This window comes from Pogonomyrmex barbatus, unplaced genomic scaffold (genome assembly GCF_055798465.1).
Source record: "Pogonomyrmex barbatus isolate J1 unplaced genomic scaffold, ASM5579846v1 scaffold3, whole genome shotgun sequence".
Lineage (NCBI taxonomy): Eukaryota > Metazoa > Arthropoda > Insecta > Hymenoptera > Formicidae > Pogonomyrmex > Pogonomyrmex barbatus.
Window position 1 is genome coordinate 12,138,480 of NW_028297127.1, and position 23,166 is coordinate 12,161,645.

Genomic DNA, 23,166 nt, shown 5'->3' on the forward strand with positions numbered 1-23,166 from the left:
ACATCGCTGGGGTACCGTCCATGCGAAAACAAGAAGCGCTGTTCTGCGCCCCAAGTGAAATTTAAGCGATATTATCGTTGCAGTATTAAATTGATTCAACGTTTTTAATCATAATAAATTAAAATCTTTTGCGAAATCTCTTTTTTTTTTCTTTTAATGCGCACGGTCATTAATATTACATTGTTTTTGATAATATAAATTACTAATATAAATTTACTCTTTATTATACAATATAAATTTACTAATATTTATGCGATCGAGTTTGTTAGTTTGTAATTAGATTAAATAATTATGTATGCACGCACTTATATATTCTTATTTTTACATTTTTATTTGTATATTGGAAACATGTTTATGTTACGTATTGAACAGAATTGATTATTCAAATTCTTGCAACAATTGATCACGCTGATCGATTGAAGTATCAAACAAGTACTTTTTGATAATTAATACTGATGAGGAAACCTTGGGAAGTTCTCATACATCAAGTTACATCTCGATGTAACTTTTGCGTCGGAAGAAACGAAATACTTGCGCATCTCAGCAGCTTCCTCATCCTTCTGTACTTCGCCAGGTTAATATACCGTAAGTTACATTCCTCCAGGTAATTACTCTGGATTTGCACGAGTTCTTGCGTTTCCTGTAATCTCAGTTGATTTTCTGTACGCTCTTCACAGAATGAAAATCTTAACGAATTAATCATGGATACATTATCTTACATTGATATTTTTATTTGATTTTATTTTTCTAACTTTTACTTTACATCCTCGATTCATTCATTTCCAGACTTCAAAAATCGGATATGTTCCTTATAGAGTCTTAATTTTGAACGATAATCACGAATCTTTTCATCATTGAACCTCAAAATCTCTATTTTATATATTTATTTTTTTTGAAATTATTATTAGTTCTGCCCTCTGAAGGGTTGAAGGGTTTTGGAGTTCCTAATCGATTGTAGAAAAAGTTTTATGTTTAATATAGCTGGGTTTCTTAAAATATTTTTTATTTTTGTGAACTTAAAAAATTTTGTGAAATTTAGTAGAATTTTTTAGTTTTTAATTTTAATGATAAAAATAGTCGATTGTCTTCGGGAAGTCAGAATTTTGCTTATTTTTCCAAATTTAAAAAGAAAGAGAGTCAACTTGACAGAGATTTTGTTTCGAACATACACGTTGGAAGAGCATAGGTAGGTTCAGTGCATTAGAAAATAATTCTCGTGCAGTTTTTATAATCGCAGTGCCTTAATTTGTTTCGTATCCCAATTATTCTTTACTTCCGTCGATCTCACGCTTTTTCCACGCGTTTACACACACGTTGCTTGTGACTCGCAGCGGCACACATTTTCCGCGACGCGAGCGAGAAAAAGGGTGATGAGAATAATAAAAGTCTGTGTCCGGCTGTGTACGGTTTGTGGTTCGTGGGAAGATCTCACGATTTACCTCCGACCCTGCGACCTCCGCGTTAGCTGACTTAGTCCACCCACGAGTATTCTCAAACGAACTCACCTTTTTCGTCGTTTCTTTCTCGATAATTAAATGATGCGCACGATCCCGCGAGTCAGCCGGAATTTCTTTCATTTACGTGTGAGATCGGGATTGTTATTGATTCTCACGTATTGTTGCAGAAATCCGGTGCATTCAGTACACAATATCGTATAGAAAACAATTATAATTGGTATAATAAGGGAACTTTTTTACGTTTACGTAAAGAACGTCGGTTTGTTTTAATCACGTAATCAAATGCTATACTTATAGAAGTAAGATAATTTATTTATATTTTTGTAATTTGTAAAATTTATATGCGTTTTAAACTGTATTTGATCCATTTTTCAAATTAAAATTGTTATCTAATGTTTGTCAAATTAAAAAAATAACTTATTAATTATTCCAGATTGATAATTATTTCAGTAAGAATAATAATAAATAGAAACCTAATCATCTGTGTGAAATTTAAAATCATTTGCAGGTTTTAAACATGTAAGAATAGTTTTTGTAAGTATTCGTAAAATTTCTTCGTGAAATAATATCTAGAAAAATGTAAAATTCTGTAGTCTTTTGTTTTTGATTCAGTGTAATCTTTTTTTCTATCATTAATCAATATTTTTGAACATATATTTTAAGATTTTTCTTTCTGTGAATCTTCTGAAGAAAAAAAAATCTTTTTGCTTTTAAAAAAGAAATAAAACTATAATATTACAACTCGTTGTTGAGGTGTTAAATTTCTCTTCTAAATTGGATAGAGGTGAGCGACAGAGGTCGCAATGTTTTGGTTATTAATACGTCGTATATTACAGGCAATGCGTTTTAATAATGCGCTCCACTGAGGAGGAACATTGATTGTGCATTGATCGTTGGCACAGTTCCTATATATTTGTCTTTCTTCCTTCGACCTTATGACGCTATTAATAGTCTTTTAATGGCCATATTTATACATCTCTCCAGCTACTTCTTTCCTTGTTCTTATACTCAGTATTTTATGTGGCATATAATAGGATGAAATAATTAATATTGTACGGTTTATTTAGATTGTTCTTCAGACATTTAAGAGCAAAATATCTAGAGCAGTTATTTGTTATAATTTATCAATATTTATTATTAAATATCTTAACAAATAAAATGTCGAAAAAGTCTATTAAAGTACAATAAAAAGAAATATATTATGACAAAATAAATAAATTTTCTTAATTACACGCAAAAAGCACATGATTCACAAATAATTTCTCCTTTAGAATCTTGTCAATCAAATTTCGGTAATTTTATACTTTGTGAGGATATTTTTTTTCTAAACTTTTTTGAACAAACTTATAAAGCTCTTATTAGGACCCAAAATTCAACGAAGTCGTCTTTTAAACTTGACAGTCATGCCGTTCGATTATTGTGTCATTAAGGAGGTGTGGATACACATTGGTTAGGTACAAATTTTCGTGATTCATAAAAAGAGAACCCTTCGAAATCTCGAGGGTCGATCGCGGGTCAAAGTCTGGTGTCGTTACTTAGAATGACTCGGCTGATACAGCAACCCCTCAATCGACGAAGACCGACCCATCGGAACTGGCTTCGGATAATTGGTCGATTACTTATCGATTAGTTATTTAAGCAAATCTTAAAAGATCCGATACAATCCTGTGCGGCGCGTCGATGAGACCTCACTGCTTTGGTTAATTATTTCCTCTTAATTTTCATTGCTCTTATATACAGTGAATTATTGGGGCTGCGATTTCCAATTGACCCTCAACGCGATACTGATGCATCATCATCGAAAAATATTTATCCAGCTTCTCATAATTGAAAATTATGTAAACCTTAGATCAAACAGGATTGATCAGAAAATTAAAATTTTGAAAAATCTTCCGTTTACTATCTTTTTATAGCGAAAATGTATGTATGTATACGATATATACGATTCTTTATTCATTTATATTCCATTAAGGTTTTAAATCATCTATTTGAGATATTAATGGCATGTTTAATTAAGTTTTTTATTGGATACTTGTTTGAAATTTTTATCTTGTACTTAGTTAAAATTTACGTATTTTATTATTATATTCTTGATTATTGAATTAATCTTTTAATAAGTTAGTTTTTTAAATAAATTCATAATATATTTTTATGATTTTTTTTTTTTTTTTAGGAATTGATAAGAGATGATATTTATTTCGCGTAGGTAGGATTGCTAAATTTTTTTTCTCTTTTTAAGACAAATTTGTCTCGCTTAATTAGACGTAACGAATGAGTCTTAATACGATTCTACGCTCTTGACACATTCACAAACGAATATCGCGAACAAGATAACCAGTACTCGGGGAGACTCAACGAATTTCCGGGAAGAGCTTCAAGATCGGCTTAACGACGGCTCTTTTAAGTACGTGCGGGATTAATGCAATTATGTCGATGTAATGTGACGCCGGTGCCACTGACGTCATTGCGATACACCCGTCTCTTATTTTTGTACTCGACATTCATTCGTTGCCGGATATTCATGTTCTTTCTGGGAATGCTGACGAGTCTCTCTCTCTCTCTCTCTCTCTCTCTCTCTCTCTCTCTCTCTACGCATGGCTCAGATAAAACGTGTTGCAATTGTAGCGCCTTTTTGCACGTGCTATTTTTACGTTTGTCACGTTATGCCACGGATATCCGTTATGGCTATATTCAAGACATGCCGACGAATTTATCGACGCGGCTGCAATTCATTTGATTTTGTTTTTAAAGCTTGTATAATCCTGATACATGCAGTCGATTAAATTTGCGCTCAGAGACTACGCCGATTGATTAAATAACGCGCTATTTGTATAATGCATTGTGCGATATATTCGAAATAAGTGATCTAAGTCTGTTTTAATCAATGATATAAAATGCGAACATTGGCACGTGCAATATGCGTTCGATGAACGAATATCGCACGAATGTAAATTTTCGAAATATTACGCTGTAATTATCGAAATTCTCTAACGCACGTGAAATTTTGTTAACATACTGTTGTAAGAAATAATTTGAACATCGAACTCGTTGCAATCGATCCCTTTCTCCTTTATCATCATCATATGATTTTGGTGGGTGGTGCCCATATTTATCGTTCGATGATTCTGAAACATTGAATCAATGCTCTGATACCTAGGGATAATACAAGCGCATTGAGAATCTCATGAGTTACATCTTTTTGATTTCTTTAATAAATCCCGTTATATTTTAGCGGACACTATTTTAGCGAAGAAAGTGTAATATAAGACGCAGCAAAAATGTTTTGTTTAACATTGTGCGTTTTGTTTTGCAGGATTTTTTTTTCTTTTTTTTTTTTTTTTAGCAACTTATAGAACTGGCGCGATAAGATTGCTCTATTTCCGATTTTTTTGCTCTAGCCAATTCGCTAAAACCAATAGTTGTGTTAGCTTAAGATTAAAGTTAGTACGGCCGTACAAAAAAAAAAACAGGAAATTAATAACGATACATACTCTTTTAATTTCCTTTTTTATGGCTATGCTAACATTAATTTTAGCTAACAATAGCTAATGATAGTTAACGCAGCTATTGATTTTAGCGAATTGCTGGAGCAAAAAAATCGAAAATAGAATAATTAATTAGCAAAAAATAGCACTGCAAAAATATAAAATACATATTTGTTTTTCCTGCTTCTTTTCTTTATGACTATCGCGCTATCTTTCATCTTACGCTAGTCTTAAATCCATTGTTTTTATCGAATCGACCGGAGCAAAAAATGAGAAATAGAGTAATTGATTAGCAAAAAAATAGCAATTTTTATATAAGTCGCATTCAATTTTGCTGAAATGGCTGTGCCAACTTAATAGACGTGAAAATCATCGGGACAATGCATGTGACGTCTGGAGCACCATCTCCTTCGGTCGTTCTTGCTCGTTCACTTCCTGAAGGGAATTACTCTTGAGAACTAAAAATAAGTGACTTTAACACGTGCAGTGTACGCCGATCGTAACGTAACGATGCTGCGATACGTTCGAGTCCAGATGCAACTGCTACGGAAGGATGTGACAGATACAAATGGGAAGTCTCAGCTCGCGGTGCTCTGAAATAAATTTTCCAGCGCGACGAAATACATGAGAACCGTGAATAGTCTTTAATTGAAAGTATGATACTTTATCACACTTCCGTATCTGCTTTCTCGGACTTTTACTTTGAACAGCGACTAATAGCAAAAAAGACAAAAAAATATTGTAGTTATAAATTATATTATTAGTTTTCTTTCAATGACGTTTCAATTTATGATGTAACGTTTAACATTTTGCAATTTGCAACTAGAAAATATTTGTATATGTAAAAAAATTTGTATATGAAATATATATTTTTAAAAATATATATTTTTAAGTAATTTTTTTTACTTGTAAAAATCATATTTTGTGACGAAGCGAGTTAAGATTTCCTTATGATTTTTAAATTTTAAAACATGAACATCGATATGCTTTATAGCAACATTTACGCCTGATCTTTTTTTTTTTTTTGAGGACTCGTTTTCATTTCCTGTTCAGTTTTCAGAACTCATTATGATTTCGTTATTTCGCGAATACAAAATGCGAGAAGTATACCGTAGTGGCGCAAAGTGCTTTAAGGTTATAAGATTTATTGCATATAACTATCGTATATACAACGATCCGTTTTAAAGGGATAAGAAAGGGACTGAAATTTATGGTCGATACGTGATGCGTATTGTTTGGTGGTAAACAATCATGCATGTATGTACGTGCCATAGCGTGATTATTGCGCCGCATCGGATATAATCGAAAGAGCCGCGTATATGTAATCAAAATGTAATGATTTTTCCCTTTTGTTTTTATTTGCAGACTTGGTTCTTCACCGATAGAGATGATCCATATTTCCAAAATCAAACCAGTGAGTATTTGTCAATACTTTATTGTAGTTAATTTTTGCACAACCAAAAAAAAAAAGAGTTTCTAATTGTCTTATTATATCAGTATTAATCTCATTTAGCTATTTGCTATTTTATCTTGCGTTTATAAAAATTTTATTTTTAATTTAAAAATTTAATAAGTAAATGATTAATCTTTGATTTGTATTTATAATTTAGTATTTCAATAATAAATTGAACAAAAATAAAGTATAGTATAAATGGAATAATGATTAAATTGGAAGATTATTTTTTAGTGTGATATTTATGTTAAAACATAAAATCATCATGGTTTGCTAAATTATAAATTCATTTTTGGTTCTGCTAGAATTACGACATCATAATAAGATAGATAAAATGACATTAAGATCAATTTAGAATTATATTTTGCTTGCGATTATTTCTGGCATTTGAACTATAGCACGCAAGATAAAATGAAGAATATATTTATTGCAAAGCAGAAATAACTTTAACAGTGAAAACAATAAATAAACTATTATATTGATATTTAAATTACTATTGTGACACAATCGATTGTGATGTGTTTGCATCAAAATTTTTTTGTTTATTTATTGCTTTAGAAATGTCTCTTTTTCGCAGTCAATTTGTCGATTTTTTCCGGTCTTTTTCCGGTCATAATCTCATATTTTTACACATATTATGTATTATGGTTCCGTCGGTTGCAATTTTATAAAAAAAAAAAGGGATACACAAGCAATAAATGGATGTTGTCTTGTCGACCAACAATCTCGAGGTCATGAGAACACCTGTCGATGTACGAGACCGTAAACGGTTTCCGTACAAATGGCTCTATTAAAAAAGAAACTCGGGCGATGTACGTATATTCGTCGTGTCAAGACAAGGCACGGATAATTACGACAGCGGATCTTAATGGCCGTCCTCGTTTATGCGATAATTGCTGGCGAAACGAGCGCGTGTGCAGGAGCTCGGCTCGTTCGTCGTAGGAGCCGAGTTGCTCGTCAATCATTTCGAAAGTTTAGTTATGTCTGCGTTTGGGTCATCCGTTAAGGTGCGATTTATTTGGACAATTGCTTGGGATATTTTTTGTTAAAATCGAAAGCATAGAAAAAAAAAAAACGAAAAAAAATGTAATATCACTTTTATCCGTTTTATTATTTTATCTGTTAATATTTATAAATTGCAATTGTTAATTTTTTTAAACTATATAAACTAAATTAATTTTTTGTTTTAAGTTTATTAAACTTAAATAGCTAGCTAAATGCTATGCTGTTGCATTTCCCCTTTTTAATAAAACTGGAAATAACCCCTTTTAAATAAAACTAAAATACTTTGGTCGGATAAATATAATATGTAGAAATATTGATTATTTTTCTAATCTTCTGGATTTGTCCCATGTGTATAATAATTTTATTATTATTTCGAAACGAGAAAGATGTAAAAGTTATTATCTACTTCCGTTGATCTTGTTTTTGCCATCTTAGTCGAGAATCTTATCGTTTCATTAATATTACAGCGCCAATATATTAACACATAGTACTGGATAATTATCTGCTAATCGAGACACCGTGTGTCCAATAAAGAGAAATCGATGTCGAGGAGAGGGCACGTGTTGCGAGTTGCTCGATAGGTATTACGGTATTCTATATACATGTTAGAACGACCGGTTTGCGAACTTCGCACGTAAGTACATTGCACGAATCCCCGCAGTGATCGATAGATTAATCTATCGCGTCGATAGATTCTCTATATGCGAAAATTTAGAGCGTCACCATTTAGAGCGTTCTTGGAATAAATATACGATATTTATAATCTTATATTAAGTAGATTATCATGTTTTGATTATTAAAATAGATTAAAATTAATTTTATGAAGTAAAACATAAAACTTCGTTCGAATTAATTACAGTTTCAGTTTTTATTTCTAGTTTTTGCTGATGCTCCTTTTTCGCGAATCAATTGATCATATTAAAATGTATAAAGTAGCCTTTTAATTAATTGATTTTGAATTTTAATATATATTTTTATTGAAATTTATTTAAATGTTATCTCGAGAGTTGTTTTCTTTTCTGTTATAAAAAATTCATATTAAAATTAATAAAATTCATATTAAAATATTATCGAAATGAATTTTTTTTTTTGTAATTTGTATTCGTAAGCTAGCGACGGGTTTGTGATACTTGGATAATGACGGCAACGGCGAATTTTGACTGGTAATATCATTGCCAACCTACTATGGAGTGCAGCCCAATTGCTCCCTCAGGCGCGGATGCAGATGACAAGCAGGCGGAGAAAGCGGATGATGAGAAACGGTCAAGAGAGAATGGAAAGATGCATCGGGAACGTGAAGAACATGCAATGGACGAGGTGAAAAGCAAGTTCTCATTCGCGTTATTTCAGTCATCTTGTCACTCTCGTCCGAACGGACAAGAAAGGAAACGAAAGAAATTGCGGAGGGAAAGCATCGCGATCATGGGATCCTTTCGCACGCGAGACAAAATGGTATCGGGGATTCGTTGAAATGATGAATGCGTGTGGCAACGGTCGAAGATACTTCGTGTGCAAAAAGATGACTTTTGACTGGCGTGGATCGTGGCGCGCGCGCGCGCGCGCACACGGGCGCCCCTTATAATAAATTCGACATTATTTCATGTTACACTCATAACTCGAGCCATGCATTAGTCACGAGCGGAGGCTGGAGCGTGGGTGGACGCGGGTCCTGAGGTGGATAATATCGGGTGCGGAAGGTCGCAGGAGAAGGGATGAGCACGCGAACCCTCGGGCACCGTCCGACATTTGACCTCACCACGCGCTCTGCACCGGTTTGCACCTCCGCACCGGCCGTTTCTCATTACCGTTTCTACCTGACTCAAACTCGATCCATCCTTCGCGATTTATCCAGGTGTGGACGCCGACCACAAGAGATCTCGCATGATGATATCTCGAAAAATACCAATTATATGAAGTAATTTGATTGATTATATAATATCTGGTTGCTTCTCTCCAAATTATGTTTTCGAACAAAGTGTGTTTGTTTTAACGATATATATTTGCATTTTTATTGTAACAAAATTAATGATTATTTTGTGTGCATATTATTTATTTCAAATATATACACAATACAAACACACACACACACACACACACACACACACACACACACGCGCGCGCGCGCGCGCGCGCAAACTTTTTAAATAATTAAATTCTAAATTATATGTATAAAAATTAAATTTCTTAATACATTGGTACGTTGCTACATGTTATCGAAGTTTATACCTTATTATTTAACATTCACTATTTGTACTTTATGATATTTATTATTACTGTTGAGACACACACACGAAACTGTGCGGATATATAATAGATATCGCAGTCTGATAATTTTCATTTCAAATTTTTTTTCCACGTACAGTTTAAATTATCTTTACGATTAATAATTACGCCAGATTTGATTGTATGGTGAAGATATATATGTGCGCGTATCATCGCAATGTATCCTCTTCTCAAAAGGATGGTTCCCGCTCCTGAAGAAGCGAGAACCATCAGCCTAAATTAATTAGACTGCCGTAGCAGCGACTCACCAGGATGATTATTAACCTCTTAATTAATTGCACGCCCACCCTACATTCAGCTCCTTCCTTTTGCTTTCAGACGGCCACATGATCAACACCAAGTGCTCGTCTTCGCACAATCGGCGGGCCCTTTGTTGCAAGATGTCCGTGGAATTCGACAGATTTCTCGATAGTGGCCGAAAGTGAGTAATATTTTCAATCTTGAGAAATTTAGCAAATACGTTATCAAATTTTAACGCGTTAAAAATGTATTAAAATTTATAGAAATTATTAATTTCACTAATTACACATAGTAAATACTTTAATAAGTAATATCAATTTTTTATTGATTTTGCCAAAATTAAATATATTACGTTAATAATTTATTTTATTAATTTAATTGAAAATGTATCTACATTAAATCTTAATATGTGACACTGATATTGTTCAAGGATTAAAGTTTTTACTATCAGTACATTAAAGTTTAATCGTATAAGAGAGTTCTTCCAACACAGTATTTTTGTGATGGTATTTTTAAAATGTCTCTTTTCTCTTGTTATTTGCAAATTATTGGATTAATTAATGTTGTATGCTGTCGTCGAAGAGGTTGATCTTTTACATATTCTTACATCATCGGTACACTCTATTTGTTAAAATTTAGTATTCGCTTAAAGTTTCTTGGCTTTATTCAATCTACGCGTCTAAGTGTGCAAATGTTTATAAATTAATACGTTTCTACTTTTTTTGGCAAAGGTCATGTTGACGCTTGCCTTAGGCAAAAGCCTAGCCATTTACATGGAGCGCGATTATTATCACTTTGTAAGTAGGCGCACACATTTATATTTCCTTCGCCAATGGCGAGGTAATGGTCGGCGATTTATGTTTCCGCGTCAGAATAGTAAAGAGTTATGGATCATTCTTACAAACTAATTGGCATGGTTCTATTTGTGATATGATCTATGCTGTTTTAATATTTGATTATAATCTGAAATCCATATATTTTTACGTCATATATGTAGATTTCAAAAAATGCTTGATTGACCAATTAGATTAAAAAAATGTAATATTTTGAATAATTAATCTATTTTTAAAATGTGAATATATCAAGTTATTTTATTAATAAATATTATATACAATATTTATCAATATAGAATATATATAAAGTACTTAATTAAAATCTGAGAATTGAATTTTTTTAGAATAAAATTTTGTTTTTAATTGTCGTTTTAAAGTTGTAAATAACAATGACAAAATAATGCACTATTTTCTTAAAGTGAATTTAATTTATTCTTATATATTGTAATAAAGTAGAAATATGCTATCTGTGTAAGATATTGGATAGTAGTTAAATGATTTTTCTTTCGGCAAGTAACCCGACTTTTCTTGAGACTGAAAATGAAGACTAGCGATACGTAGCGAAATTTCTCTCGCATCCATTTTTGCACTTTATTTCACTCGTATTCTACATTCGGCGCTGTAATAATTATCTACGCAATTGTCTCGCATGGGAAGGAACAATATTGTCGCGATCCGTTCTCGGAACAATTATCCGATCTCGGACACATCGAGTGATCCGATAAGCCACGAAGCGCAAGGACACCCAGTGTATCGCCATCCGGACAAATAAATATCACTGGCGAGGACAGGCTTTATATCCGACGTCGAGGTTATTCGGTGCCAGACGTGTATCTCTTTTCTTCGAACAGACGTCCAGGTCTCCATTACCGATCCGCTATTCGGTCGTACGTCGATATCCGTCCGATAAGACGTATCCGATTCTATGCTCGCGAACCATATATACTCGGCACACAATGCGTACGATAGTACGTTGGATTCCTTTACAGACACATCAAACGAAATATTGACAATTCTACATGATTACGTGGAGATTATGTGGCGGATTAGCCGAGTGGATAGTCGAGTAGATAGATAGGTAGATGACACATCCTTGACGCGAGGTGGTATTAAATATTTCTTCCTGGTAGATTAATACGTGATACTGTCGTAGGCATTTTATCTAGGAACGAGATCGAGAAATTTAGATTAATTGGCCGTCTTCCTCTCTCGAGTCGGAGAAGTCGTCAAGCTATTAAAAGTTTTATTCTGAGCTTGACGAAACTATAAAAACGTAAAATCAATAATATTTTAAGAAGTTATAACGGCTTAATGTCATTTAAGATTATCAAATATAAAATATTTTTATGAAATATTAAGATGATATTTCTTCTTTTTTTTTGGGGAGAGGATATTTTTAATTTTGATTTTGTGATTTTGTATTCTATTATTTAAACATAAATTTTAAGAATTCTTTCATCGTTTAAGCTATTTCTTTTTTTCTTTCGGAAAATTCGTAAAGGATTTGGATATATATTTCAGAGTGCCATTTGCGATATATATCCGATTTTCCATTTTCCCGGCTCGAGCTTAAATTCGAGCCTGAAGCTTTACGAGCGTGCTTTTATTTTCTTTTCTCTCGAGCCGAATGTAACTGACGCACGTATCGCGCTCACTCTAAACAATCTCGGCGTATAAAGAGACGTTAATGGATTTACATAGGTGCATTTTTCAAGTAGGGAAAGCGGCAGCCGATGAACGACAAAAAAAAAACCAGTTTAAACGCGACCACGCACGGCAAACTTCGGTAACTATCGACTTCCGCGTTGTTTGCGCACGAAAGTGTTATTACTGCGACTTGACCATCGAAAATTCCGTGTTTGCATAAGGTGGCCTAAACGCCGACTAACGTACGTGGTTCCACGTACGTACACGTAGCACACGCACATTTGTCCCATATCGTCAAAATATTATCTCTACGTGAAGTGGTAGCGCCTAGAAAAACACATTTAATGGCCTATTGCCGTCACGGATGAATCCGTCGCAAACCAATTAATGTGGTCGAATCTCTGTCGGCGTTTCCTCTTATTTTGAGAAAAAAAATCTTTTTAGGATTTATCTACTGAAGCAGGAAAGGAAAGGGGAGGGAGGTGCAGTATCATCTCTCCATATATTGTCGTTTTGATTATTCTTTCTCAAATGTATGAAAAATTTTGTAAAGTATATTGTATGTAAGTACCGTTTGTTTTTTGCATGAAACTTTTGCATTATACATATTAGACACTTGGTATCACCAGAAGTGTATGGACAGTTTTGCAAATGTGCAGCTTTATGTAATCATTCTTTGTTCTGATGTAAAAAGTATGTCGGTTATATTCCCGCGTGTATGCGCTTTATTTGATTTATTATGATACGATGCATATGCTCTTCCGCGTTTGTAAAACAGAAGTTCTTGTCTTCGATTTTGTTTCGTAGTCATACACTACCGTACGCTTCCTCTACTAGTTTACTTGCTTCACTGCCTACTTAAACACACGGTTCAAGTACCGACGACAGATTGTTATGGGAAATTGCCTATACTGAATTCTTGACAAAGAGTCTTTGTATACCGTGGCAAAGTTTTAATTACTTGCTGTTTAATTAACATTCTTGCTTTTATACGTCTATTATTCACGATGCGTTTTTTATGTAATTTCTAGAAGTATAAGGACATTTTATGTAATATTTTGCGTTGTGTTAGCAGTGCGATGTATTTACACAATTTGCTGAAAATCGAATAGGAATATTTTTTTTTAAAGCAGATAATATCTTTCGTGAATGTATACGCATTCTTCGTGATTCTCTTAGGCCACTTCAGGTGGTTCGCAGAGAGGGAGAGGGGGAGAGAGAGAGAGAGAGAGAGAGAGAGAGAGAGAGAGAGAGAGAGAGAGAGAGAGAGAGAGAACCATTCCTTTCAGAAAGTGCTCTTTCAGAAAGTCTACAATATGCCACGATTCTGCGGTACGAAAACGATGAGGAGAAAGAGGAGGAGAAGAAAGGGAAGGAGGATGAGTTGTCTCTCATCGAGCTCGTCCTCGTGTCGTGAAGACGAAACAGACGGGGAGAGATTAAAGACGAAGGGAAGTGGTACCAGCTGGCCAGGAGACGATTCAATCTCTTTCTTTTCCTCCTTACCAACTGAAGCCTTTCGAGAGGGCATCGAGAGGACGACAGGAGATAGCCGGAGAAAGAGAAAAAGTGTCTCAAATGTCACATGCGGGCCTGGTTTCTTATTGCTCTTTCCGTCTTTAACTATCTCTGTTTTTACGGAAAATCTATCTCCGTTGTCCTTTTAGCTTAAATTTACTTTTTTTCCTCTTTTGCATAAACCTTGCATGAATATAATAATCACGAAAGTATTATAAAAGTAAATGTTTCAGGAATATATATATTAATAATCTTAAGTTAATAATTTTTTTAATAAAAACTTATGTTCTAAATCTTTTCACAAATATTTTTATGAAACATATTTAGAAGATTTTAAGAAGAGGAGTATATACATCTTTTGAAATTTCAAGATATACTACTTATTACTTTAAATTTTTTTAAAAAAGAAACGGTACATTAACAATTATGAAGCGCTCAGATATCATCAATGTTTTTAGATAGATTCTGTAACTGCGCGAGATTTAGCTTGGCTGAGATAATATGTGTTTCTTTTCGAGGCGTGGAATTTCAGTGTTTCACTGCTGAACGTGTTACGACTTCTCATCCGTTTAAATTATCGCCGACAATTTCACACCTTGCTTCATCCAATTATACAGGTATTTTACACACATAGCCATTTAGATCCTTAGCGTTGATAAAGAACAATCATGGTGCAAATTTAGAGAACTTTATGTCGAGATACCGATGGAATTTTTAAAAACAAATATTTGTCCAGAAATAGTTTCATCGAAATTTTTACTTGTCAATTATTATTTTATTTATCTTTATAATTTCTAAAGATACTAAATTTTTTTTAGTTTATTGCGATATTTTGACTTTAATGTTCTTATTGTTTAATCACGAAATAAATTTATAATGCAACTTAGAATTACACGATGCTTGCGAGTAATGTAACTGTTTTATTTGACGAAAGGACTTCTATAAGATAAGGAATGCGGTTCAGGTCATCTTATCACAGTTCCGACAGTTTACATAACGATATCACCTATCACGTTCAAATAATATTGTATATTTTTCCGAGAAGTTTCATATCTGAATGTAAGATATTATCGGTACCTTAATCTCTTGAAACAACATTAAAACAACATTAAATATTTGTGCAAAGCGACCTGAAACAGACGAATTCTATTCAGGAAGAAAAATATTTTCCGTTAGAAATTGAACAAAATTTTTTATTTTTAACATACGTATCATATCCTAATGTTGCAATTTTTGTTTAACACGATAACAATTAAAAAACAGTATAACGTTTAACAATTAAAAATAATTAACGTTCAAGGAACGCGCTCAAGCGCGTAGCTCATACGATCTACTTTACATGTAGTTTCTTAATTAAGATCGACGATTTATGCGATCGACTAGCTTTAAACCGCGTCTCTTGTACCGCGTCTTGTACATGTACGTACAAAATGTTGGCGCGTGTGCGAGTCCGCATTCGCGCACGTCAATCTCTGCTCGGGCGCATCGACTTTAATACGCGCGGCAGATTAGAAGGGAAAACTCTTCCGCTTTTTTCGCACTACTTCGCTCTTTCGAGCGCCACACCGCGTCGGATGGTCTCTCTCGTAATTACGGCGGATATCCTTGGATACAATTATCCAGCGCCACGAGCGCGCACAGCGCACCAGGGCAAAAAACCTGCACCGCTCCTGGACGTGGAGTTCTCGCAATGCTTAACGTCGCGTGACCGCGTATTATACATATACAGGGCTGCCGGTAATGCCGCGTAATAAGCGTTTAGAGATGTCGGAAGGACCGCCTTGCGCCTCTCCCTTCTCTTCTTCTCTCTCTCTCTCTCTCTCTCTCTCTCTCTCTCTCTCTCTCTCTTTCTTTTTTTTTTTTTTTGGTTCTTTACCGTTCACCGTTTCTTACCGTGATTCTATCCCGCGAGCGCTTCGCCCTACATGCGTCACGTTCGTGCGTCCAGATTTCTCAACACCTTGACATGATAAATGGTACCTGGGGCATTTTCATCGTACCGATCTTTAGAAATTTTCTTTTGTTTAAGTATTAAAGGAATTTATAATATAATTTACAACGTGATGTTTATGCTGAAATTGGAGATTTGGTAATATAATATACATGTGTAATTGCAATAATTGGACAGTTCGATGAAATATTATTTGTTCGTATTTATTATTTATATATAACGATTGGATATATTTTTTTATATGGCAGAACTAGTTATGAGATAGTCATCTAAAATTCATAGAATAAATTCGTAAACGTAAGAAACAGACATTATACAGATGTCTTAAGCTTGATAAAAAATGATAAATGATGATGGAATGATTTCCACGAAAGAGAAATTGTCTTTAAATCTAGTAAAGATTTATCATACTTTGGATTTTCCATCAAGCATTTCATACATAAAATCGCCAGGAAAATTGAAAATATTAATAGAATATCATACAAAAGTAATATATTACTAACATTATTTTGATAATTTTACTAGCAAATATGCATTATAATTATTAAATTTTTGGATCTATCGCTTAGGGCTACATTTCAAAACGCTCATTTTCGAGGAAAATTTTATTTATGTCGTACTTTACCTGATTCCAGAATCTTACAAACGTTTTTGATTGGTCCCTTGTTATCGAAGACCTACCGAATAAAATTTTTCTCGGAAAGAAGGTGTTGGAACGTAGCCTAGATAAATAATGAAAAATAAAAGAAGTAAAATAAAACTATAATAAATAAATAATGGTGACATATATTTTATTAATTTATTTAAAAAAAAGCGCTAATAATTAATTTTATAATGTGTAAATTTTATTTTAATCTTTTAATTTTTCACTTTTTACTTTTATAAACAAAAATTTTTTTTTTTTTTTAATTTTATGCGATATTATTGACCAACTTAGATTATTTAGAATTATTATTTATTTTTTTATCTAGATTTTTAATTATAGTTATTATTTTCAGAATATATTATATTATAAATTTACGATGGTTTTGAGAGATATTGTCTCATTGCGATTTATATTTAATTTATTCGATATATATGTTTAATGTAGTATATATCCATCTACGTACCTGTCATATTTGATCTCAATTTTAATCCCTAGCGATATAAGATTTAAGTTGTCAAATCTCATTTCCTTTAATTCTTATCGACATGCTGCTTTAGTCCGGGAATGAATTGCTAAAACGAAGAATTATTCGTTTTATAGATGATCATATAGACTAATCTCGTCTTAAACGGATGTATCTTGTAGTGGCAGGTAGATATATCCTAGATGTCTCCGCATATTTTTCGAAACGTGAATTCAAGAATTTCATTCATCTTCTTTTTCTCGGGTTTTGGTGAACACGTGTTTTTTTTTTCAATGCAATATATAATATGTTTTCACAATATTGTATATAGAATATAAACATAATTTATTTATAAAGTGGAAAAGTAAGAGATATATCTCCGTAAAACCAGATTTTACTTTTAATATTTTCTATCTGGACCTTGACATTTAGACTTTTCTGTCTTCGCAGAAGAGATAATATCGAACGAACGCGAAACTTGTTGACTTAAATTATTCATATTGACAAGTGATAATGTGCTTGCCCCACGATTAAATCTTTTTTATGAGTCATATCGAAACGTCGCACATCGCGACGTTATTTTATGCATGCGTGAACGGCTTAAGTGTCAGTATCACCATCGATCATTTAACCGAATCGACCGTTCGTCTCACAGTGCACAATTGATTTATTTAACGTTCGATCGTTGAACCGTAGTCGTAGCAATTGACTAGATTTGTCGTTGCGTAACTCCAATAAAATTAATCGGAGTACGATCGTCGTGCATCGTTATGGAAATGATCGACTTGTTCCATAGAAAATCGCGGTTAATGCGTGCGTGCATCAAGCACGATTTTGCTACTGGATTATTACTCGGCGATGGCGATTGATCCTCTCCCAGGAGGTGCAGCCTTCTAGTAATTTTCAAGTCTTGTAATTCCGCGCGCGTAGACTCGGATGAGATCGCATTAGGGATCGGCAAGAAAAGGCAAGTCTCGTGTGCGAATAGTAGATGCATATCCTTGGAAGGATTGCTTTGAAAAACTATGAACACTAGCGATTGGTATGATATGGTCACTTTCGACCGTGCGATATTTATAGAAATATATGTTCATTTAAATATTTAAGAAAACTATTACGTGATATTTTAATATAAACGTTTTATTGTTAATCTTTTGCCAACTGTTGATTCCAAATTTCAATAAGAAATATAAATAATTTTGACAAGTTGATCTTTATCAAATTTTTCTCATTTCTGAGTTTTTGTAATATACTTGCAAAGCGGTATACATTTTGTTTTCACAATTTCTTTATTTCAAAGTAGTGTTGTAAGAAACCTCTGTCATCTCTTTACATCGCTATACAAACGCATTTATCTCATTTTATGAGCCATTTCTCTTAAGTACATCGATATAATAATTCGATAAAGTAAGATATATATTGTACGTATCTTTCAACGCTCTACAGATGTTTGACATAATTGACATTTATAAAATCTCGTATAAAAATACCGATATCGTTTACGACCGGGCGATTTCGCCCGGCTGGCAAGATCACGGTGTCGTTCGCGGCGTGATTTATTTTACATTCAGGTCTCCGCGATGAAGGCACGTAAAGTATGTACGATAGTGACGCGCGGTGCGTACACTTCTCAAAGCCCAACGGATTTACATCGTTGCACGAACTCGTTCAGTAACAGGTCGCGCGCGCGCACACGCACGCACACGCACGCACGCACGCACGCACGCAAGCCGTACGCACACACACACGTACATTCGTACGAAGAGGTGCGTATCGCCATTTGCAGATCGCCGATGCACGACGGGTTCGTGCGGCTCTTCTATATGCACCGAAACTGGTTTGCACCTGATACCGGCTTTGCGATCGAATGATGCGTTTCAATGCGCTCTATCCTGCTCGTCTCTCTCTCTTTCTCTCTTTCTCTCGATTCTTCTCTCGCTTTCGTCTTTCCTCGTCTTTTTGTAACCGCCCTACGGAGATACCGCGTGGATCACGCGAGTCCCCTCGGGCTCATTTAATTCGTTCTTTCGTACAGTGCACCGTGATGTTTGCTTTCCTGAGATGAGATATCCTGATTGTTAAAATTATGTTTAACATATTGGAAACGCTTAGCGAACGTATTTCGCGTTTTGTTTTCGTTGAACTAACTAATCTGGCGATTAACCGCATTTTAGAAAATTTTTTTTTTATGTAAGAAAGTAAAAACTTTTCGATATTTCGCAATTTGTGTTTGTTTGCATGTTATGTATCAAGGAAGTATAGTCAACTCGGATAAGCTTTGCCAAGCGTGTCGTGATTTTTCGCCTGCGAGATTTCTCTTCCATAAACAAAACGCACACCGGTTACAATCGAATACTTCGTGCTTTATGATCCGTGGACAATTAATATCTATGAGTTATCTTTGCAAGCCGTGCTAAAATAGCTCTCGAACATTTGACTGTACACATAAAATAATATCTAGAATAACTATCGAAACGAAATAAAATTTGCAATACTCAGAATTATTCATTTATTATTAATGAATGTATTTATATGTGGTATACTCGACAATTTAATACATGGAATTTATAATAATTTATTATTATAATGAATATAATTTGTTATTACGAGGTATTTTAGGAAATTAAGTTAAATTTAATAATTCATAGGCAAGCTAATTATTAATTTATTTTTGACTTTCTTGAAATATTTTATTTATATTTTATAATTAATATTAATATAAAAAATTGATTAATAATTTTATATATATAACACTAATATGTTTGATATTTAAATATATAATATATACAGATACACATACATATTACAAGCATTTATTTGCGAATAAGAAAATCTCGTACGAATCGTTTTGGTATAAGTTTTGTGTGCTTTCTTTAATCATATCAGAACACACACACACACACACACACACACACACACACACACACATTTTCTCCGCATGAATGACTCCATTGAGAATCACGTGAACGGATGGGCTCGTAGAAAGGTCGATTCGCGAATGGATCGATCTGTTTCTCTTCTTGGAGAATGCATGTCGGGTTCAAATTAGCAAAAACACATAAACTCCCGAATTCCGCGAAACATACTTGTAGCATTGATGATACGAAAAAGTATAATAAGTAGGGTCCGGATGTATGTGTAGAAGGAGATGAGATTCTCGCGGCTTCTTTCTTTTTGGCGAGAGTCTCAAGAGGAACGTCTTGTCATCCATCGCGAACACTTGGAAGGTAATTTCTGTTATCAATGTAATATTCTGCAGCGAGAAGCCCCGGAAACGGCTCATTGACTCTCGCCGCGCCGTTCATTGGTACATCCGGCACGATGCTTGCTGGTACACAATATAACTTGATACACTCGAAAGTGGAACAAAAGAGTCTCTACGTGACGTGTACCGCCTCTGGATTCGTGTGTACACTTGAGGAGCACCCAACTGATAATTGTGTGTCCCCTCCTTTTAACTCTACCGCCCTTCTACCTTGCGAATACGACTCACTTCCTCGTTCATCGTCTTGATAGCGTAAACGCGAGTCTTTGTATAAGATTGTTCGATAACGAACGAAAGCATTTATATATCCACCTTTTGTGAGGTGAGCAAAATCGTTTTGCAAAATGTAAAATAATCTTTTTCCTCTTTTAAAATTTAATTGAAAATTATGTTGTAGTTTTAAAACTTTAATAGGAAGTAACTATATTTTATTTTAATTATTATGTTAAATAATTATGTAATAATTACAAAAAAAGTGTCAATAGTGAATTTATAACTTTTTTCGTTACCTTAAACGTCAGAATATATTTCAAGAGATTTTATAAAAATTTTAATTAACTAAGAGAGTACGATTTATTTCGCGAATAGTTAGAAAGTTTCGTGTTTCTTAATCATCGAATGAAAACGTGTTTAGAACTATGTGTTACTGCATATATCTTGCACAAACTATATTGCTCGAGCGCGTTTATTCTCACATTTTTTACAATTGTCTCATTTAACATGATTTCTCGTTATTTTATTACTAATTAATTAAATTAAATTAATAATTACTAAGTAATTTTATTACTAATTAGTTAGCTAATCGGTTTTACTCCTTGATTAACTTAACTCTCGTTTCCTTCCTATATGCTTTATCTTGACGCCACGCCCTCGACCACAGAATATACGTGTATTAATATCGATATATATCTTTGACAGCTATTCGATGGATTTGGCAACGGATACATTTTGAACTTTATACCGCAACGTCATTCGGAAAGAGGCTTTTGAAAACTAAGTTTCTCGCCATATATAAACTACTCGCTAGACATGTCTCTTCGACTTTAGAATTTGCTTCCCAACTTTCCCGATCAAAGGCCATTCAACGATATGGTCATGTTATATTTCATCTACATAAAATTGATATTAACGTTTAAGTAGACATTTTTAATATAATATTTTAATAATTATAAATTACATTTTTATTATCTGGAACTACAATTTCTGCATTTAATGTACTTTGTGCAATTTTCGTAATTTTCTTTTCAATCAAAGCATCAAAAGTTTTAATAAATATTTAACATATAACATGCTTATAATGTAAACTGTAAATATTAAATAGTTGATAAAATTACTATTATGCTGCTGAATTAATTAATTAATATAGTGATTGCTTAAAAATATTCAAATTATATTGGTTCAAAATAATATTTAGGTGTTCTAAAATGTTCAACGTTATGATACTTTTTCGGTATTAAATTTGTCGCATTTACAAAATATGATGATAACGCATTTTTTTAAATTATAACGTACCTGTAATTTATAAGATCGTATAATCCAACGTTGCAGGCATCTCAGCTTACTGAAAATGAAAGCAATGTAAGATAAGCCGGGAAATAAAATGTCGCGATTGCTGAAATCGTATCCGTGTAATAAAATACTTCCAAGACTATATAAAAGAAAATCTTGCGGTCGATATAATCTGGCTTATAATATCGGGTATGCTTGAGTATCGTGCAGTTTGATATTTTGCAATTCTTGCTTCTTTTCATTTTCTCCTTCTATTCGAATGCAACTTTCTGTTAGTTTAATGTATCTACGCATATTTTTTCCATGCATGCTATTTTCCTTTTATTTAAATCAGAGACAAAGAAAGGACCTCTTGAAATAACATTGCTTGAAAACAATCATAAAGCAAATATTAAACTGTATTTTAATATGTAAATAAACTGATTTTATATTATTTTGATAAGAATATTTGTTATATTTTATGTCTTTTAATTTATTTGTGTGTGTGTGTGTGTGTGTGTGTGTGTGTGTGTGCGCGCGCGCGCGCGCGCGTGTGTGTATGTATGTGTTTCTAAAAATTATATATTTTACATTTATCTTTAAAAATTCATAATATTTAGACTAAATGTAGTTGCTTTTAAATAACGATTTTTCCATCACGAAATCTCGTATGTAAAACTCGAGGCTCGAGGCAAAGGTAACGTACGTTTCGGTGGATCCTTCAATTACTTCATCAAACATATGGGCTTTATTAAGTTGCGGTTAAACTTTCTCGCATCTCGAAATTCAGGAACGCGCGGCGATTTGTGCGTGCATACCTAAATATGTAACGTGCATGTAAACGGAGGCGCAGCCTGCGGCGGAAGATGGCGAATGGTTCGTCGTCGGTGAGGGGTAAAAGCCCGTCTGATGTTCACGGTTAATCCTCGGGAAGGTGCGCGTAATTCCCGTCAGTTCCGCTGCACAACGCAACGCATTACCACAATGGGTACCATTGCGATGCACCGACGCGCGGTTACAGCCGTCTAGTTTAATTTATTGTACTCCAATGCGCACAGTGCCCGTAACGTTTAACATAATAAAAAGCTTGTAACGCCTGAAATCACAGGCCAACATATGGAAAAGTTACCAACTTTCCTATGATATTTATATTTATATTAAATACAATATATTCAATATATTCGTACGATTTCTTCGCGTTGTGGTCTTTCTTAAAATTGACAATATAATAATTTTGATATTATTAATAATTTAATTATTTTGATATTATTAATAATTTATTATAGATAATTTCAACGAGATTCTCTATTATTAACCAGAAGTACCAAATGATTTCACTTTTGTGATCACTTCTATTTTTTTTAAACTAATATTAGAAATTTTGAAATTCTTATCTTTATATTATTACAAGAAACATATTAATTTAAAAAAA

General features: G+C 33.5%; 1 protein-coding gene across 2 annotated transcripts in view; it reads left to right on the forward strand.

Moving 5' to 3' along the window:
- Positions 1 to 23,166, forward strand: part of fng (Fringe glycosyltransferase) — a 91,762-nt gene that overhangs the window by 3,460 nt on the left and 65,136 nt on the right. For both annotated transcript variants that reach the window (XM_011631899.3, XM_011631898.3), the window contains exons 3-4: positions 6,308 to 6,356; positions 10,002 to 10,104. In XM_011631899.3, coding sequence (XP_011630201.2) covers positions 6,308 to 6,356; positions 10,002 to 10,104 — 152 coding nt within the window. The remainder of the gene's footprint in view (positions 1 to 6,307; positions 6,357 to 10,001; positions 10,105 to 23,166) is intronic.